Source organism: Nomascus leucogenys, chromosome 2 (assembly GCF_006542625.1).
Source record: "Nomascus leucogenys isolate Asia chromosome 2, Asia_NLE_v1, whole genome shotgun sequence".
NCBI classification, from domain to species: domain Eukaryota; kingdom Metazoa; phylum Chordata; class Mammalia; order Primates; family Hylobatidae; genus Nomascus; species Nomascus leucogenys.
Genome location: NC_044382.1, coordinates 118,414,781 through 118,434,230, shown reverse-complemented (window position 1 = coordinate 118,434,230; position 19,450 = coordinate 118,414,781). Strand labels below are relative to the sequence as shown.

At 35.0% G+C, this 19,450-nt stretch overlaps 1 protein-coding gene across 1 annotated transcript in view; it reads left to right on the top strand.

Annotated features, from left to right (window-relative positions):
- The window catches only part of TMEM232 (transmembrane protein 232), a gene marked incomplete at its 5' end in the record, with an annotated part of 254,920 nt that extends 236,580 nt beyond the window's left edge, over nt 1–18,340 (top strand). The window contains 2 exons of the mRNA XM_030822062.1: nt 13,469–13,562; nt 18,155–18,340. Of these exons, the coding sequence (XP_030677922.1) occupies nt 13,469–13,562; nt 18,155–18,331 (271 nt within the window). The remainder of the gene's footprint in view (nt 1–13,468; nt 13,563–18,154) is intronic.
- Nucleotides 18,341–19,450: the final 1,110 nt, after the last annotated feature.

Sequence of the window (19,450 nt, the reverse complement as noted above, 5' to 3'; positions counted from 1 at the left end):
CCCCAGCCTGTGAGGCTGGAAACCTTAATACAAGAAATGTTAGAAAGCCTGGGAGTGGGGCCACACAGTAGCTTCAGATAGTAGTGCTGCCTGGCTAAACAGAGATGCTATCTTATCCACTGAAAACCTTCAGGACTACCAGCCTCTTAGTAAATAGTTTATTAAATTCTTTGGGATAGTTTGAATAATAGCACCTGAGATATTCCTTAGGCAATTAATATTGGCCCTATCTAGGTACAAGAAGCAAGCCCAATATATGGCCAGCCTGATTGGATTTTGTCATAACTGTATTTTACACTTAAAGATCTTATTCTCCATATTCATCAAATTACCTATACAAAAATGCCTTTGTAGCTCTCGTTCTTGGTAATTATGCAGTTACTATAGAAGGCAAACTGGTGCTTCATAACATATTTAATTCATACTAAAATATGCTTCTTACCTATATTTTTTCTTTTTAATTGTTAAATGTGTAATATATATGAAGTATATAATATGCTTGTACTAGTAGTAATGATAACAATGTAATAAAACTAGCACCAAAGTTCTCACCATTCAGATTAAGAAATAAGTATTACTAAAACTGGAAACTCTTTTCATATCCTTCCCTAATCACTTGGCTCTCCCTTCCTTACAGAAGGAACAACTATCCTGAAATGTTTAATTCATTTTGTTGCTTTTCTTTATAGCCTTTCATAAATATATGCATCTTTAAAATTGTATTTTTTATATTGTTTTGAATATTTATAAATAAAATTACACTGTGTGTTTTTTTCTATAATTTTGTTTTAGATCCAGATTTAGATTACATGTGGAGGCTCGTTACATGGGTATACTGCATTTCTATATGCCAGCAATGAACAATCTGAAAAAGATATCAATAAAGCAATTCCATTAATAACAGCTACAAATAAAATTAAATACATAGGAATTAACCAAAGAAGTAAAAGATCTCTGCAATGAACACGATAAAACGCTGATGAAAGAAATTGAAAAGGACACAAAAAATGAAAAGATATTTCATGTTCATGGATTGGAAGAATGAATATTGTTAAAACATCCATACTACCCAAAGCAGTCTACAGATCAATGCAATCCCTATGAGTATACCAATGACATTCTTCACAGAAATACGAAAAAAAATTCTAAAGTTTATATAGAATCACAAAGTCTCAGAATAGCCAAAGCCATCCTGAGCAAAAGGAACAAAACTCGAGGAATAACATTACCTGACTTCAAATTACACTACAGAGCTATAGTAACCAAAAAAGCATGGTACCATCATAAAAACAAACAGATAGACCAATGGAACACATTAGAGAGCCCAGAAACAAATCCACGTAGCTACAGTGAACTCATTTTCAAAAAAGATGCCAGGAATACACTGGGGGAAAAGACACTCTTTTCAATAAATGGTGCTGGGAAAACTGGATATCCATATACAGAAGAATGAAACTTGATCCCTATCTCTTGCCTTATGCAAAAATAAAATCAAAATGGATTAAAGACTTAAGTCTAGTACCTCAAACTATGAAATTACTAACAGAAAACATTGAGGAAACTCTCCAGTACATTGGTCTAGGGAAAAATTTATTGAGTGATACTTCACAAGCACAGGCAACCAAAGCAAATGTGGACAAATGGAATCATATAAAGTTTAAAAACTTCTGCACAGCAAATGAAGCAGTCAATGAAGTGAAGAGACAACTCACAGAATAAGAAAACATATTTGCAAACTACCATGTGGCATGGCATTAATAACCACAATAAACAAGGACCTCAAACAGCTCTATAGGAAAATTCCAATAATCTGATTTAAAATGGGAAAAAATATTTCAATAGATATTTCTCAAAAAAAGACATACAAATAGCAAACAGGCATATGAAAAGATGATCAACACCATTAATCATCAGAGAAATGCAAATCAAAACTACAGTGAGATATCCCTTCACTCCAGCTAAAATGGCTTTTATCCAAAAATTAGGCAATAACAAATGCTGGAGAGGGTGTGGAGAGAAGGGATCCCTCGCAAGTATTGGTAGGAATGTAAATTAATATAACCACTATGGAGAGCACTATGGAGCTTCCTCTGAAAATTAAAAGTAAAGCTATCATACGATCCAGCAATCTCACTTTGGATATATACTCAAGAAATAGGAAATCCATATATAGAAGAGTTATCTACACTCCAATATTTGTTGCAGCATTGTTCACAATAGCCAAGGCTTAGAAGCAACCCAAGTGTCCATCAACAGATGAGTGGATAAAGAAAATATCATTCTTATACACAATAGAGTACTATTCAGACAGAAGAAAGAATGAGAACCTGTCATTTGCAACAGCATGGATGAAACTAGAGTTCATTATGTTAGGTGAAATAAGCCACGCACAGAAAGACAAACATCACATGTTCTCACTCATTTGTGGGATCTAAAAATCAAAACAATTGAACTCATGGAGATAAAGAATAGAAGGATGTTTACCGGAGGTAGTGAAGGGTAGAGGGGAAGTCAGGGGGAGGGGAGTGGGGATGATTAATGGGTACAAAAATTGGGAAGAATGAATAATACCTAGTACCTGATAGCACAATAGGAGATATAAACTCAATAATTATTTAATTCTACATAAGTGAATTGTTCATAACACAATCCAAGGAATGCTTGAGGGGATGTATAACCCACTTTCCATGATGTGATTATTACATATTGCATGCCTGTACCAAAATATCTCATGTACCATATAGGTATATATACCTAGTATATACCCACAAAAAATAAAAATTTAAACATTAGAAAAGTAACATTTAAACATTAAATGTTTAAATTTTTAATTTAAACATTAAAAAAATAAACACTACTGATTTTTGTGCATTGATTTTATATCCTGAGACTTTCCTAAAGTTGTTTATTAGGTCTAGGAGCTTTCTGGTGGAATCAGAAAAGTTTTCTACATGAAGAGTCATATAAATAAGTGAAGAGAAATAATTTGACTTTCTCTTTTCTTATTTAAATGATGTTTATTTCTTTCTCTTGCCTGATTGCTCTGGCTAAGACTTCCAGTTGAATCAGAGTGGTGAGAGTAGACATTCTTGTCTTGTTCCACTTCTTAGTGATAATGCTTTCAATTTTGCCCATTCAGTATGTTGTTGGCTGGGGGTTTTGAGGGATGTTCCTTTGATGCCTAGTTTGTTGAGAGATTTTTCATGAAGAGATGTTGGATTTTATCAAATGCATTTGCTGAATTTATTGATCAATGGCTATGATCAAATCGTTTTTAAATTTCTCTTTATGTGATGAATCATTTATTGACTTGCATATGTTGAACCATCTTGAATCCCAGGAATAAAGCCCACTTGATCATTTCGAATTAACATTTTGATGTGCTGCCGCATTTGGTTTGCTAGTATTTTGCTGAGGATTTTTCTATGTTCATCAGAGATATTAATCTGTAGTTTTCTTTTTCTCTGTTTGCCAGATTTTGGTATCAGGATGATAGTAGTAGTATAGAATGAGTTAGAGAGGTGTCCTTCCTCCTCGATTTTTTGGAATAGTTTCAATGGCATTTGTACCAGTTTCTTTGTATATCTGGTAGAACTTGGCTGTAAATCCATCTGGTCCAGGGCTATCTGGTTGGTAGGTTTATTATTATTATTACTTATTCAACTTTTCAATGGTCTGTTTAGGATTTATGTTTATTCCTGGTTTAATCTTGGAGATTGTGTTTCTTCTAGGAATTTATTCATTTCCTCTAGATCTAGTTTGTGTGCATAGAGATGTTCACAGTAGTTTCTAAGCATTTTTGTGTTTCTGTGGGATCAGTTGCAATGTCACCTTTTGTCATTTCTGATTTTGCTTATTTGGATCTTCTCTCTTTTCTTTTTTAATCTAGTTAGCGGTCTATCAATAATCTTGTTTATCCTTTCAAAGAGCCAAGTTATTTTTTTCATTTATTCTTTGTATGTTTTTGGGGGGTCTCAACTTCATTTAGTTCTGCTCTGATTTTAGTTATTTCTTTTCTTGTGCTTTCATTTATTTTATTTTCTTCTGCTCTGACTTTAGTTTCTTTTTAAACTATTCCAAAAAATCAAGGAGGAAGGATACCTCCTTAACTCATTCTATAATACTAGTATCATCCTGATACCAAAATCTGGCAAAGACATCACAGAAAAAGAAAACTACAGGCTAATATCCCTGATGAACATAGATAGAAAAATCCTCAGCAAAATACTAGCAAACCAAACGTGGCAGCACATCAAAATGTTAATTCGCCATGATCAAGTGGGCTTTATTCCTGGGATTCAAGATGGTTCAACATATGCAAGTCAATAAATATGATTCATCCATAAAGAGAATTAAATTTAAAAACAATTTGATCATAACCATTGAACAATAAATTCAGCAAATGCATTTGATAAAATCCAACATCTCTTCATGAAAAATCTCTCAACAAACTAAGCATCAAAGGAACATCCTTCAAAACCTAAAACATAAATCCTAAACAGAAAAACATAAATCCTAAACAGAATTGGGGTTATTTTGTTCCTATGTTTCTAGTTCTTATAGGTATGAGATTAGGTAGTTAGAGATTTTTCTATCTTCCTGATGTAGGCATTTAGCAATATAAACTTTCCTGCTTTTGATGTATCCCTGAGTCTTTGGTATGTTGTATCTCTATTCTCATTTGTTTCAAAGAACTTTTTATTTCTACTTTGATTTCATTGTTTACCCAAATGTTCTTCAGGAGCAAGTTGTTTAGTTTCAATTTATTTCTATGGCTTTGAGAGTTCTTCTTGGTATTGACTTATATTTTTATTCCACTGTGGTCCAAGAAGGATGCTTGATATAATTTTGCTTAAAATCTATTGAGACTTGTTTTATGATTGAGCAAGTGGTCAATCCTAGAGTATGTTCCATATGCCGATCAGAAGCATGTCTATTCTGTGGTTGTTGGGTGAAGTAATCTGTAGTTGTCTATTACGTCCAGTTGGTTAAGTGTCAAATTTAAATTTATAATTTCTTAGTTTTCTGCCTTGATGAACTATCTAATTCTATCAGTGAGGTGTTTAAGTACACCACTATTATTTTGTGGCTATCAAAGTATTTTCTTAAGGCTAGAAGTAAGTGTTTTATAAAGCTGGGTGCTCCAATATTGAGTGCATATATATTTAGGATACTTAAGTCTTCTTGTTGAGTTGAACCCTTTATCATTATGTCATGCTTTTCTGTCATTTTTGACTGTTGTTGGTTTAAAGTTAATTTTATCTGATTTAAGAATAGTAGCTCTTGCTCCTTTTTGTTTTCTGGTAGTGTGGTGGGTCTTTATTCATTCCTTTACTTTGAACCCATGCATATCATTATATGTGAGGTGGGTCTGTCTCTTAAAGACAGCAGAAGAATGTGTCTGTTTTGTTTTCAATCCAATTTGCAACTTTATGTCTTGTAAGTGGAGTATTTAGGCTATTTGTCTTCAAGATTAATATTGAAATATTAGGTTTTGTTCCTTTCATAGTGTTGTTAGCTAGTTATGTGGTAGTCTCGATTATGTACTTGTTTTGTAGGGACCGTGGGTTGTGTGCTTGCATGTGCTTTTGTGGGAGCAAGTATTATTCTTTCATTCCCATGTTTAGAGCTCTCTTAAGCATTTTTTGGAGGGCCAGTTAGGATGTGATGAATTCCCTTAAAAATTGCATGTTTGGGAAAAATTGCATTCTCCTTCGTTTATGAAGCTCAGTTTGGCAGGATTTGAAATTCTTCGCTGGCATTTATTTTCTTTCAGAATGCTAAATGTGGGCCCCCAATATCTTCTTGTTTGTAAGGCTTCTGCTAATAAGTGTTCTGTTAGTCTGATGGGTTTCTCTTTACAGGCAATATGACCCTTTTTGCTAGCTACCTTTAAAAATTATTCTTTCTTATTGACCTTGAATCTGATGACTATTTACCATGGGAATGGTGACCTTATATAGTATCTCACAAGAGTTCTCTGGATTGCTTGTATCTGCATGTCAACCTCTCTACTTCCATAAAAAAAATTTCATGCTCAAACTATTTTATGTGGTTGCATCTAAACTTCACTTATTGTAGCTAAAGTATTTAAAGTTTTTAAATACTTAAAGTGTTTCCATTTTATAAAGCTACCAAAATTTATCCCTTGAACTATTGATATTTATTTCTCTTTTTATATTATACAAACAATGCTGCTAGAAATATTCTCATATATGTCTCTTCTGTTCTTTTCTCTATATTCTGCCTGTTTTTTCCCTTGCTTCAGCCTAGATATTTCTGTTTCCCTATCTTCCAATTCACCAATCTTCTTTTCTGCTATGTCTAATCTGCTGTTATATACATGTACCAACTTCTTAATTTCACTTACTGCTTTTTTTGTCAATTCTATAAGTAATATGTGAATTTTAAGATAGATTCCAGTTTTCTGACAAAATTCTTCACCTGGCTATTTATTTATTTAAATAGATTTATCATAGTTAAAGTCCATATTTGTAACTCCAATATAAACCTTCTGTGTGTGAGATTTGCCCAGTATGCCTTATCATTTTTTATTGAATTCTGGATCTTTTGTATTAAAAATGACAAAGACTCCTGGTTCATACTATGCACAGCAGACAGAGAGTTCACCTTCTTCTGCTATGCATCTTGAGTGATGGCAGAGCATTTTCATCTAACCAGTAGCTGAACTGAGTCCAGGATTATCTAACTTTTAAGTTAAATCTACATGTGATTCAAACATAACCCCAGAGTGTAAATTTTCAGGAGTCCCAATGGAGAGCCTGAGGTGTTCAAGGCCTCTCTAGTTTTGTAGATTTCAGCCCCAAATTTTCAGAAACTGTAAAGTTTCTGAAAAGTTCCACTCTGCTTGTTGGTGACTTCTTTGTTTGGCTTCATAGCCTTCTCAGTTTAATAATTTAGAAAATTCCTGGGGGGAAACTTAGTGGGGTGTGTGGTGCTCACTTCTCTTGAGCTTGATCCTTCAAGTCCTGGCTACCTCGGCAGCTCGAAACTCTTTTGCTTTTTCAACCCTGTAAGGTTGCCAAGTACTCTCCTGGCTTCTCAAGTTCTGATCAAAATTTCTCTGCCTGGATTTTTCACTTTTCAATCCATAAAATAAAAGGATAAATGCTCTAAGGAGAAGTATATTTTGCAGCTCATTACTTACTTCTCCAGGTCTTTTCCTCTCTGATATTTTGGCCTTTCAAATCCTGTTGCTTAATGTATCGTGAATGCTTTTTTTTTTTTTTTTTGAGACGGAGTCTCGCTCTGTCACCCAGGCTGGAGTGCAGTGGTGCAATCTCGGCTCACTGCAAGCTCCGCCTCCCGGGTAGACGCCATTCTCCTGCCTCAGCCTCTCTGAGTAGCTGGGACTACAGGCGCCCGCCACCCGGCTAATTTTTTGTATTTTTAGTAGAGACGGGGTTTCACTGTGGTCTCCATCTCCTGACCTCGTGATCCGCCCGCCTCGGCCTCCCAAAGTGCTGGGATTACAAGCGTGAGCCACCACGCCCGGCCTCGTGAATGCTTTTAAACAGATTTTTTTAAAATAATCTTTGGCTCTCATAGCAATTGTTATCTGTCAGGTCATTGATCTGCTGCAAGCTACTCACTTTAGTGACAAACAGAAATCCTAAAGGTTACTGAAAATTTTATTTAATACAGTACTGAGATTATATTTATTCAAATGTTTATAATAAATTAGAATTTAACATAAAAATTCCCGTGATCGATGATTATAACACTAGTGACCATGGAAAAAAAACTAAGTGAAATTTTAGAGGAAAAAAAACCATATTTTTAGAAACCCTTAAAGGCATTTATTTGTCTGTATTGTAAGCTCTATTGCTATTGTTTGCTGATTTTATGTTATTCTATCTGAAATAGTAGCTCTTTTGAAACTGCATATATTTTAAATTTACCTTAAAGAGAGGAAGGAATTTATTTTCCTTTCAAGTAATTATTGCTTCAGGAATAGTATTAAGGTGACAATCTGAATATTAACCTATTTGGGCTCTGAGAACAAAAAAAAAGTAAACCTCTAAGTATTGGAGATGGCAGGTGCAACTTCAATACATAATGTGACTGACCCTTTTTAGTATAATACCACAAAGCTAATTAAATGAGAGAAAACTGAGCAATAAGCTCTTAGAGAAAGTTAAAAAGAAAGTTAATTTAATCAAAAGTAACATGAACTCATGATATTTTGGTATAAGATGATTTTTCTTATGCTATTAGAATGATTTAAGTGGTATTTTTTTTTCTGATATCATCCCTCTTAACTCCAAGAGTTTTGGGGAATCATCCAATATACCACCATATATTCCAGATTCAGGTTTCTACTATCATTATCTTCTAAAAGAAATCAAGGCTCCATGGACAGTGTCTATATCATGGACTTCTTGTTGCCTTCAGAAAGTAAGGCCTTCATCGGAAGAAATTGCAATAGAACTAAGACAAGAAAGTTAGCTAAAGAAAAGGTTCTGGTAGCCAAATAATTAAAAGGTAAGGTTCCAAACAATGTACACAATTAATTAGAGCAAACTGTGTTTGAAATCAGTGAGAGGTCATTAATCTATGATGAATCTCAAAAAGCAGACTAAATATACTGAGAAAAGCCATACCAACCAATGAGTCTGTGGTACCCAATTTTCCTCAAAAAGTGGGAAAAGGGGGGAAGTCATTCAATTGTTAAGTAAGAATGGAGTTCTAGAGTTTGTTTAATAAACTATCTTCCCATCATTGGATAATTCCAATGGTTATTGTAGTTTTCCTGAGATAAAAACAATATTTTATCTGCTCAACTGATGCTTCCATGCCAGATCTTAGGTCAGGGTGTGAGATGTAGGAATAAAGAGGCCTGAAACCTATGCATGCCTTCTGCTCCTGGAGAATATCTCCTGCCTAACGGGACACTCACTTTTTACCAGTATGTCTTCAGGAGAGCTTTGGAGACTTGAAAAACCATAATTCTGCATAAAGAAATCTATTATCCCCCCTTTTCTTGTAAATATCTTTGCACTTTCTCATCCTTGAACTGTTAAAGAAACTGAACATGTCCTATATGAATCTTTTCATGAATCTAGTCATCATCCTATTGGGACAATCATGCATAATCCATCCAGGTAGATCTCTCTTTCCCACTCTCAGACTAAGTTAAATGATGCCAGCTCCCCACCTTTCTACTCAAAAGAAACATTTTGCAGCCATTTTCCCAGTATACCGTGAATGGCTGTTTATAAGTCTTCCCCCATGTGAACTTCAAGTTTCTGGAGAGAAGAATCTAAGCTTTTTCTTCTTATTATTTCTTCCCACTCCTAATAACAACATCCCCTTGCAATAAATGGTTGAATAAATGAATAAATTAGTCAGCTCCTCTTCACTTCAATGTACTCTCAGTCCCAGCCATCTCAATCTACATACGTTTTCTGAAATGAGTTATTTATTTTCTTTTCCTGAGTCTTTGTTCCTGTTTTGTCATCTGTAGCAGGTTTGTTTTCCCCAAAAGATATGACTAAGTCTTAACCCCTTGTACGTATAAATATGACCTTCTTTGGAGAGAGAGTTTTTGTAGATGTGATTAAAGTAAGGATCTCGAGATGAGATTATGCTGAATTATAATGTGTCAAAGAAAAGTTGTACTGGACAAATTAAACAGGCAAAGAGGAGTTTATTCAAGACTATTGCAGTGGAGGAGAGAAATTAAACTCAACTCTTCTGGGAAAAATAAAAAGACAGGAGGATGTGTAAGTGCTGGGGTTAGCTAGTGGAAACATACTGGAGCACATTAGAAAGTATGTTGATTCGTGTGATTAGGTCAATGTGATGTGTTTGCTGTTTGTCACTTACCTAAGTTAGGCTCCTAGACCTCCCACAGAGACTGGGCAGATGGTGGCTATCTTTCTTGAGGATATCTTTCAAAGAGATGACTCCAGGTCATTGAGAAAGAAATTCCTGTGTTATAAAATTACCAAAAGGATGGGAGAATATTTATATTTCAAAAGGGCAGACAGAAAATTTACAATTGAAAGTTTTCTAAAGTGAATATTATGCTAAGAAAAGGGAGGTCAGAGGCCTGTCTAAAGTTTAGGGAAACTGAGGGGAATGTTAAGGCTATCTTCCTCTTGTGGACCTTAAATTCAATGACACTATCCTTGTAAAACATGTCCTTATGCTATCAAAACAATTGAACTCATGGACATAGACAGTAGGATTGTTACCAGGGCCGGGAAGGAAAGTAGGGGGTTGGGGGAAAGGTAGGAATGGTTAATGGGTACAAAAAATCAAAAGAATGAATATGACCTAGTATTTGACAGCACAATGGACTGACTATAGTTAACAATAACTTAATTGTACGTTTTAAAATAACTAAAAAAATATAATTGGATTGTTTATAACATGAGGGATAAATGCTTCAGGGTGTGTATAACCCATTCTCTATGATGTGATCATTATGCATTGAATGCCCATATCAAAACATCTCATAAACCCCATATATACACCTACTGTGTACCCAAAAAAATTAAAAATTAAAAATTAAATGTCATTGTTTGAAACAGAACAATAGAAGACACCCAGAGTCACAGAAGGAAAAAACCATGTGGAGATAGAGACAGAGACAGGAGTGAAGTATCTACAAGCCCAGGAATACCAAAGAACCAACAGCCACTAGAAGCTAAGAGGGGCAAGGAATACATTTTTCCCCAAAGCTTCTGGAGTATCCAAGGCTGCTAACACTTTGATTTAGAATTTTTTTTCCTCCAGAACTATAAGAGAATGAATTTCTGTTTGTCTAAGCCTCCTCATTTGTGGTAATTTGTTAAAGTAGCCCTCGGAAACTAGTATATCATCTTTCTTGAAAAGTCTCTCTCTACTGTTCATTTAACTTCAAATGTCAAAATTCTACATCTCATTTAATGCCGACAAAATTGTCTAGTCCTCCATTCCTTTTTCTTGTACTTGATAATATCAGCTAAACAGCATGGCTTTTTGCTCTCAATTCTTTTGACAATGAAGATGATAAAGATACTGCAGCTGAAACTTGTTTAGTGTTTGATTTATGTCTAATTCCTTCTTATTCCTTGTGAAAACATAATAAGGCAGGTGCTATTATTTTTCAATATTAAGGATGAAGAAACTGAAGAACAGAGGGATTAAATAACACTAAGTAGTAGAACCAAAATTTGCTTTGAGATTTGCCTAAGTACAGAGCCCATATGCTTAGACATTTTACTATATTTTTTTTTCTGTTTCTATCCCTGAATGTTTACTTCTCTCGTGTTATCTTTCATTATGTTCTCTATACATTTTTATTTTCTAGCACAAAATTCAACTGAGGTAACAAAGAAATCACAGATGTATAAGCATATTCATTTGTTTTTCCCATGTTAAAGGTCTTTTGATATTATGTTGCCTACATTTTTTAAAACTTAAACACTTCTTGTTCAAGAAAAAATTTTAGGCAATTTGCTTGAACACTTTTAACCTTAAAATGATTTTAAAATTCTGTTTTATTTATCTTTTTATAACATTTGGCACAATTCTTTGAATATCAAAACTGCCCAAATTTCACGGAATGAATTTAGTTGATCCAATTGTCAGCCCCTACAAGTCCCCAGCTTTCTAGGATCATATTTTTCTGTAACACAGTACTTTAATAGAATGGCTAAAGGCCCTATTCTGCATGCATTAAGAAGCTCAGTTCTTTTCTGCCACACAATGTTTCTGAATATTAATTAAGTTGGGAGAGGGTTCCATTTTTCCTGGTTGCCTGTAACTTCCATTGTTTTCTTTTGAACTCCTGCTGTCAACTCTACTCTCAGCGTGTCTCCTGAGATTGCCCTCCATTTGCAATACTGGATACTACTCCACTAACACAGGAGTGTTGTGTGGTAGACTCTTATTGATGGCTTGGAAAATAAAGAGTATTAAAGCATATCATAGTTCTCATTTATTCATTGAATCATTCAGCAAACATACAAACATTCATTGAATATCTAGTGGCACTGCGTTGGACACTGAGGAAACAATGGTAAGCAAACAGGCAAAAGTCTCCATGATCATGTAGCTCCTACTCTAGTCAGGAAAACATAAAACTCACATGGGGACATGATAAATGTAAAATTGCAACTTGAAGTAAGTATAAGGAAGGAAATATCCATGGTAGATTGAGAGCTATGGTAATGGGCTTGAACTGAGAGCTGAAGGGTGAGTAGGCATTAACCAGCCCTGCAGCAGGGGTAGAAGGAGGAGAAAGAGAAAGGCATAAGAGAAAGAAATGACAGCATGTGAAAACAAGCAGCAGTGGGATGGAACAACATACATTCCAGCAACTGCAAGAAAGCCTGTGCCTTAGGGATGCATAGACCCAAGCAAGTAAAGGAAAGAAATAAGTCAGGAGAAATCAGGCAAAACTTACTTTAACAAATGCAGTTTACTTCAGGCTTCCTTAACAAATGTAATCTTAATCTTAAAGCTAATGGAGAAATAATGAACAGTTTGATGTAGGAGATTGACATGATGTACTTTGTATTTTGAAAACAATTCTGGCTACTTGATAGAGACAAGAGTAAAGTGGGTAAGGAATGATGGATGTGGGAATTCTGAACATGAAGCCTTCATCCAGGTGAGAGATTATGGTGGCTTGGCCTAGGGAAGTGATGGTGGAGATGAAGGTAATTGGGAAGATTTGAGAAGCCTTTAGTGCAGAATAGACAAACAGAACCTGATGAAATGAGGGGACTGTCGAGTGTCAAGAATGTAGAGTACACTGGAATGGGAAAGGCAGAAACCAGAAAAAAATTAGTTCCAGTCTTAAAAATTGACTAGACTTTTTTGAATATGGAAATTTCTCACTGGCTGCCTCTTTTTAGGCTCTTCCCTAAGACTTTCTCCTTTACCCCCACTTTCCCACCCTCAAAACCACCTTCTTTCACCGTCTTATTACTTTAAGTGTTCCTGGATTCACATAATTTCTTCATAATGACTTTAATAATACAGTAATTATGTGGATAATTTAACACTAAGTCTCCCTTAGTTTGAGGCCCAGCTTTGTACTGCCAAGAATTTCACTGAACTATGGTAATCTGTCTAGCACAATTCCACCCTTAGTAATACAAAGACTTTGGAAATGTATTGAAATCATATCATTTTTTCAGCATATCTTAGAACAAATTCTTAGGCTTAGGCTTCCACCAGAACTTCCAGGGTTGTGGAGCTGTGTATGGGGATGGGCACTTTAATCATCCTATACGTCATGTCCTACCCTCAAAATTATCAGTTTTAGTGACCCAAGATGGCTTACAAAACCTAAAAGCTAACATACCATTGTCTACACAAAGTAAATACTTTATGTTAACAATGAAGAATCAAAATGCTTAATAATAATAAATTATGACTTACAATTCTATTTCTGGGGAATAGGAATACCTATACCTAATGTTGGATTTGTTCTTGTGCTCTTTTGAAGGGAACATCCTTCTGTATCAGAAATTCCCTTGTTTCCATATCCAGATTTCTTCACCAAGGCAGATAAAGAGTTGGCAAAAATCATTGACCATCACGTAAGATTGATTTTTTTTAACTAGCAGCAAAAGCTTTGTTCTTTAAAAGCACTTTAAATTATAAAACGTAGTTCTGAGACTGAAACCTTAATATGTAAAATTTAAAAGTAGAGCCATGATTGGTTTGCCAAACTGAATTATATCTCACTACGTTATCTGTACACCTCAGTGTCTCCATTGGGTTACAGAAAATTTGACCTTCTGTCATATGTAAAATACTAGCCTAATCCTGTTTTCTGAATTAGTACTGATTTCTTGTGACAAGAATCTTATATTGAACACTGAACACTGATTTCTTCTGCAGTGTAGTTCGAATAACAGAACAAAAATCTTTTGGCTCAATTTTCAGTGACCGTTCTTTACCCTTGATAGATCAGAAAGACTGTTAAGCACTTTGTTCTTAGTATGAGTTTAAAAAGCAGTGGCAATACAAGGCTATTCACAGAAGATACTTTAATTCATTGTGCTATATTTAGTTGATAATTTCTTACCAAATACACATCATTTTATGCCTCGTTCTTTTTAAGAGCAGAATTAAAGTATGAGAGAAAACGCTTTTCTGGTTTTTTCTTTGAATAAAATATATAGCATATATGATGCACTTAATTTTATCACCAGTAGTTCAATACTATCTCTCAGATTGCAATTATATTAACAATTTTTTCACACTACTTTTAAGTAGTAATCTTGTGAAGAGATTATTTTATTTACTGATCACATTGAATAGTTTTCACCATATCACTAGTAATTGAGCCACTCTAGCAACAGCTATAAGTATTGGGCTTTGGAGACTGACTGATACCTTGAAATGACAAAACGAGAGCTGCAATATTCTATTATTCACTAATAAAGTTTTTGTTAAACCAATATATGTACAGGTCATCTTCAAAAATTTCAAATGGTTTATAAATTTCAACATCCATATTTTCCTACTCATTACTTCAACTAAATTTTCTAGAAGAGATTATAAGAGATAGCACTTTGCCAACATTACATACACACACACACACACACACACGCATAAATAACTACTTTGGTCTGTCTAGGGTTAAAGAAACAGAGGAGAGTATTATGAATGACAGAGATACAGAGATAGCTCCTAACAACCATCAATCATCTTTTCCTTTTTCCAAGGGTGTAAGCATTATCCAAGTAATCACTGCCATGAGCCTGCTTATATTGTAGCTAAAAAAGGATAAATAAATCTTTTTCAAAAATATGCTTGAAAACTTATAGATCCAAATTGTTCGATGTGTGGCTAGCCTACTAAACTAGTAATTCATAGTACTGATTTTGGAAGGTTTATTGAATTGTCTCTGAATATAATATTTTTTTCAGTATTCATGTATATACCACTTCTTTTCAGATGGGTGTAGCAATAGTGCTTTGTACTTATACTTTATGCTTTACAAAATGCTCTTACAGTGGTTAATTTAATCCTCACAACCCTGTAAAACATTTACCAATAAGAAGAACAAACTTGCTTACAATTCAGTTACTTGCTCAATTTTTTTTTTTTTTTTTTTAAGACGGAGTCTCGCTCTGTCGCCCAGGCTGGAGTGCAGTGGCGCAATCTCGGCTCACTGCAAGCTCCGCCTCCCGGGTTCACGCCATTCTCCTGCCTCAGCCTCTCCGAGTAGCTGGGACTACAGGCGCCCGCCACCACGCCTGGCTAATTTTTTGTATTTTCTTAGTAGAGACGGGGTTTCACTGTGGTCTCGATCTCCTGACCTCGTGATCCACCCGCCTCGGCCTCCCAAAGTGCTGGGATTACAAGCGTGAGCCACCGCGCCCAGCCTCAATGTTTTAAATAAATGAATCTATGCCCAAAAACAGATTTCCCTACTCCAAATCTACTTTCCTGTCCACTTTTTCAGAGCTGCTCCAGTTCTTGGCTTATGATTCCTAACCAGAATTAGAAGTGGGAGGATGGGATCTGCAATATCGACAAATAACAAAAACACATCCCCTCAGCTACAGATATAATTGTCCTTCTAAGCCAGCAGACTTTTGTTGAGGGGTTATCATATGCAGGGAATAGAAAATATACTTAATTGCTTAGGAGATATTAAGGTACCTTATACATTGCTAGTATTCCATAGCATGATCATTGAATCACTGAGTGAATAAGTTGAATAAAGCAGTAAATGGTGCTTCCATTTCCCATAGATTTCAAAGATATCTATTTTTCTACATCCTCCTAGTTACCACAATAGACAATAATAATGGCATATAAAGTTAAAAAATACAATTATTTGCCCAAATTGATCTGTTGTCATGGTCACCAGAGACAAAAAGAAAGTATGCTTTTTCCTAAGCCTAATGAAAAGAAGGATTTTGATGTTATGGTGAATTTCAGCCATTCCAAATTCTAAGAAGGGGGAAAGAGGAAAGAGCTGTCTTCTGGACGGTGATGATATGATACCCCTTCTTGGCTGCTTTTATATGTATTGATGCTTTTATACATGCTGTTTGGGAAACCAAGAATTTGAATTTGCTGGCAGTTCTTAAGAATTAATTCTCTTTTGATTTTTCACAATTTTTTTTTTTTTGAGACGGAGTCTTGCTCTGTGGCCCAGGCTGGAGTGCAGTGGTGCAACCTCGGCTCACTGCAAGCTCTGCCTCCCGGGTTCATGCCATTCTCCTGCTTCAGCCTCCCGAGTAGCTGGGACTACAGGCACCTGCCACCACGCCCAGCTAATTCTTTTTGTATTTTGTTTAGTAGAGACGGGGTTTCACCGTGTTAGCCAGGATGGTCTCTATCTCCTGACCTTGTGATGTGCCCGCCTCAGCCTCCCAAAGTGCTGGGATTACAGGCGTCAGCCTAAAAAACAAAATAATGAGATCTATCGAAATCTTTCATATAGGATAGATTAGTGCTGTTTGTTTATAGATACTGTCATTATTATGCCAACTATAACTTCTATGCTAATAAAATTGGTAATTTTCTTAAACAACTAGATTATTAGTTTATTATATGAGAAAAATAATGTGTCATAGTTGAGTATCGTAGAACTTGTAGACTAAACCATAGCATGAATTTCAGCCTGTGCCTGACTATTCTGGAGGTTTTGCCTTAATTTCCCATACATTTTATGCAAAACTGGTTCCTGAGAAACCAAACGTATGAGAAATAACTGTTTATAAACACAGCCTTAAGATAAGTGCAGTTAAGTTTTGTATTTCTTATGTAATTAAAACTCAACTGGGAATAAATAATGGATTTGATATTATGCTTTTATTTTTAATGTTTAATATGAGTATATTAACATTATACAAAATTTTAATGCATTCATCAAAGCTGAGTGACATGCTATGGACTGTGATGTTTAGCTCTGCTCTTTATTATCTGAATATCCCACATTACAAATGTTATTTGTGATTCACAGTACTGGCATATATAGTAATCTATAAATTAATTGATAGGTTGCTAATCTCAGACTGATCATTTGTGTATATGCATGAGCTGAGGGTGACAAAAAGACAGCATTGACAGTATCTTTAGGAATGTCCATTATTTCATACTAGGAGTCATTCTGCCCCAAACGTTTTACCCAGCATAAAGTGTTTACCATCTGTTTTTATCATTTCCTTCATCAAATGTATTAGAAAAGAAAAAAAGTTCCTCCTAATTATATATATATATATTTTTTCATGATGATGTTTGATTGATTATCATTACTTACAATATGTATTACTCATTCTTAGGGCTCTTGCCTTCAGATATACTACTATTTACATGACATCTTGGGTTATAAAGTGAAAAACTAAGTGAAAGCAAAAGAAAAAATTATCATGACCAATTAATTCTTTAGAGGTTTTTTTACTGGTCTTCTGCATAGTATGCATTTACCTGACCATTAATTTCATTTTTAACTTCATAGAGAATAGTATTAGAGTTTTTGCCTTTCTGTTTAATTTGTATTTTCTGTATTTTTTCTTTCTGTTTTGCTTTCACCTGGTTCTTCATTTTATAACCCATGCTGTTGTGTAAATACCAATATTGATGAAGAACATAAAACCATTTGGGCTTGTAATCCCAGCACTTTGGGAGGCCGAGGCGGGCGGATCACGAGGTCAGGAGATCGAGACCACGGTCAAACCCTATCTCTACTAAAAATACAAAAAAATTAGCCGGGCGTGGTGGCGGGCGCCTGTAGTCCCAGCTACTTGGAGAGGCTGAGGCAGGAGAATGGCGTGAACCTGGGAGGCGGAGCTTGCAGTGAGCAGAGATTGCGCCGCTGCACTCCAGCCTGGGCGACAGAGCGAGACTCCGTCTCAAAAAAAACAAAACAAAACAAAACAAAAAAAAACCATTTGGAATACAGAAATATAAAACCTATAATGTCTTCTTTTTAATGATTTTTTTGTCTTTAAATATATTGAGGAAATTCTGTTTTGTGGGACTTACATGCATTCTAATAGGTGACACATGTGTTTTGCCAGTGTGGTAGATATAAAATTTTTGAGGAATGTCATGGAAAAAACCTAAAAGGATAATTGGATATAAGAATCTGCATTTTGAGCAGCTAAATTGATATGCATTTTTTCATGGAATATCATATGTGAATGACATTTTCTCTCTGTAACAGTGGCAGGAAGAGCTAAAGATCCGAGAAAAAGAAGATGCAATACGCAAGGCCCAAGAACTTAAAGATAAAAAGTTAGCAGAGAAAAATCACTTTCAAGAAGTTATGAAGAAAAGAGAAGAGAAACTACATAAGCAAACCAAGCCCTATGAGCTTCCTTATAGGAAGGAAGTAATTTAATTAGAAAAGAAAATGCCACCTCCCAAAATTGAGGTCTACATGGCAGAAATACATAGGATGAAAAATACCAAGATAGCTATATAGTAAGAGAACTTTCTTGTCATTAAATTGAGGTATCGTTTAGAAAGAATTTGTTATCCTGATACAAGCTGTTTAATAGTTATTTCTTAGTTCTAAATTAATGACCAACTTTTAATCACACTTGAATGAAGTGATTTCACTAGTCAAAAATTTCCAAGACTACATCTAGTATTTTTCTCAATTGACATTTATCTCATGATTGTACAGCATACTTGATAACTGATTCTCAGAACATTGATATTCATCAGTTTGATGGAAATTCATTACAAATTAATGAGTCACCATATAAGAATTATTTCTTGAAAACAGAATGAACATAAGCTAACAATCCTGTAATTACTATTATTCAAATAAAAACAGTATGGCATCTTATTTGATTGGCATTTTATAGTCAATTTATACCAAACCAAACAAACCCTATTTCAGAGATTTGAAGCTGGAAGTGCTGGTCATCTTAGATTGACTGGCTTGATCTTTAAAAGATGCCAAAGGGGACTCATGAGAGATGGTGGTTTTACTCTGTTCTGCGAGTTTATGAGAATGAATTCGTATGATCCTGGAAGGTCCAGGAGCAACTACTGAAGACATTCACACAAATAGGAGTTATTTTAGAAGTGGAACTTCACTTCATCTGAAGTTCTGAACCTATGAGTAAGAGTAATAAGTTGAAGTTTTTGTGATGTCTTATATTCCTTTCCTGAAAACTGAAAAATATAGATAATACTCAGACCTCAATTTCACACAGGTGACTTGGTGCTACTCAAGAGACAGAGACTTTTATCAGGGGTGTCAAACTCAAATGACTGCCAGGTCAGAAAGGTAACATAAATTAGGGAAGCTGGCTAAGGAATACCTATCCCATCTAGAGAAATTTCCCAGCACTCAGTTACTTTCCAAAATGTATGTCAGTATTGTAAAATCATCCAGCCTTTCAAGAAGCTTTTAAATGAGATTGTTTTTCAAAATAAAAGTAGCTAAGTAACCAAATGTTGGCAACTAGTTTTTTAATAGCATATTTTCAAGTTAAGTTTGATCCAT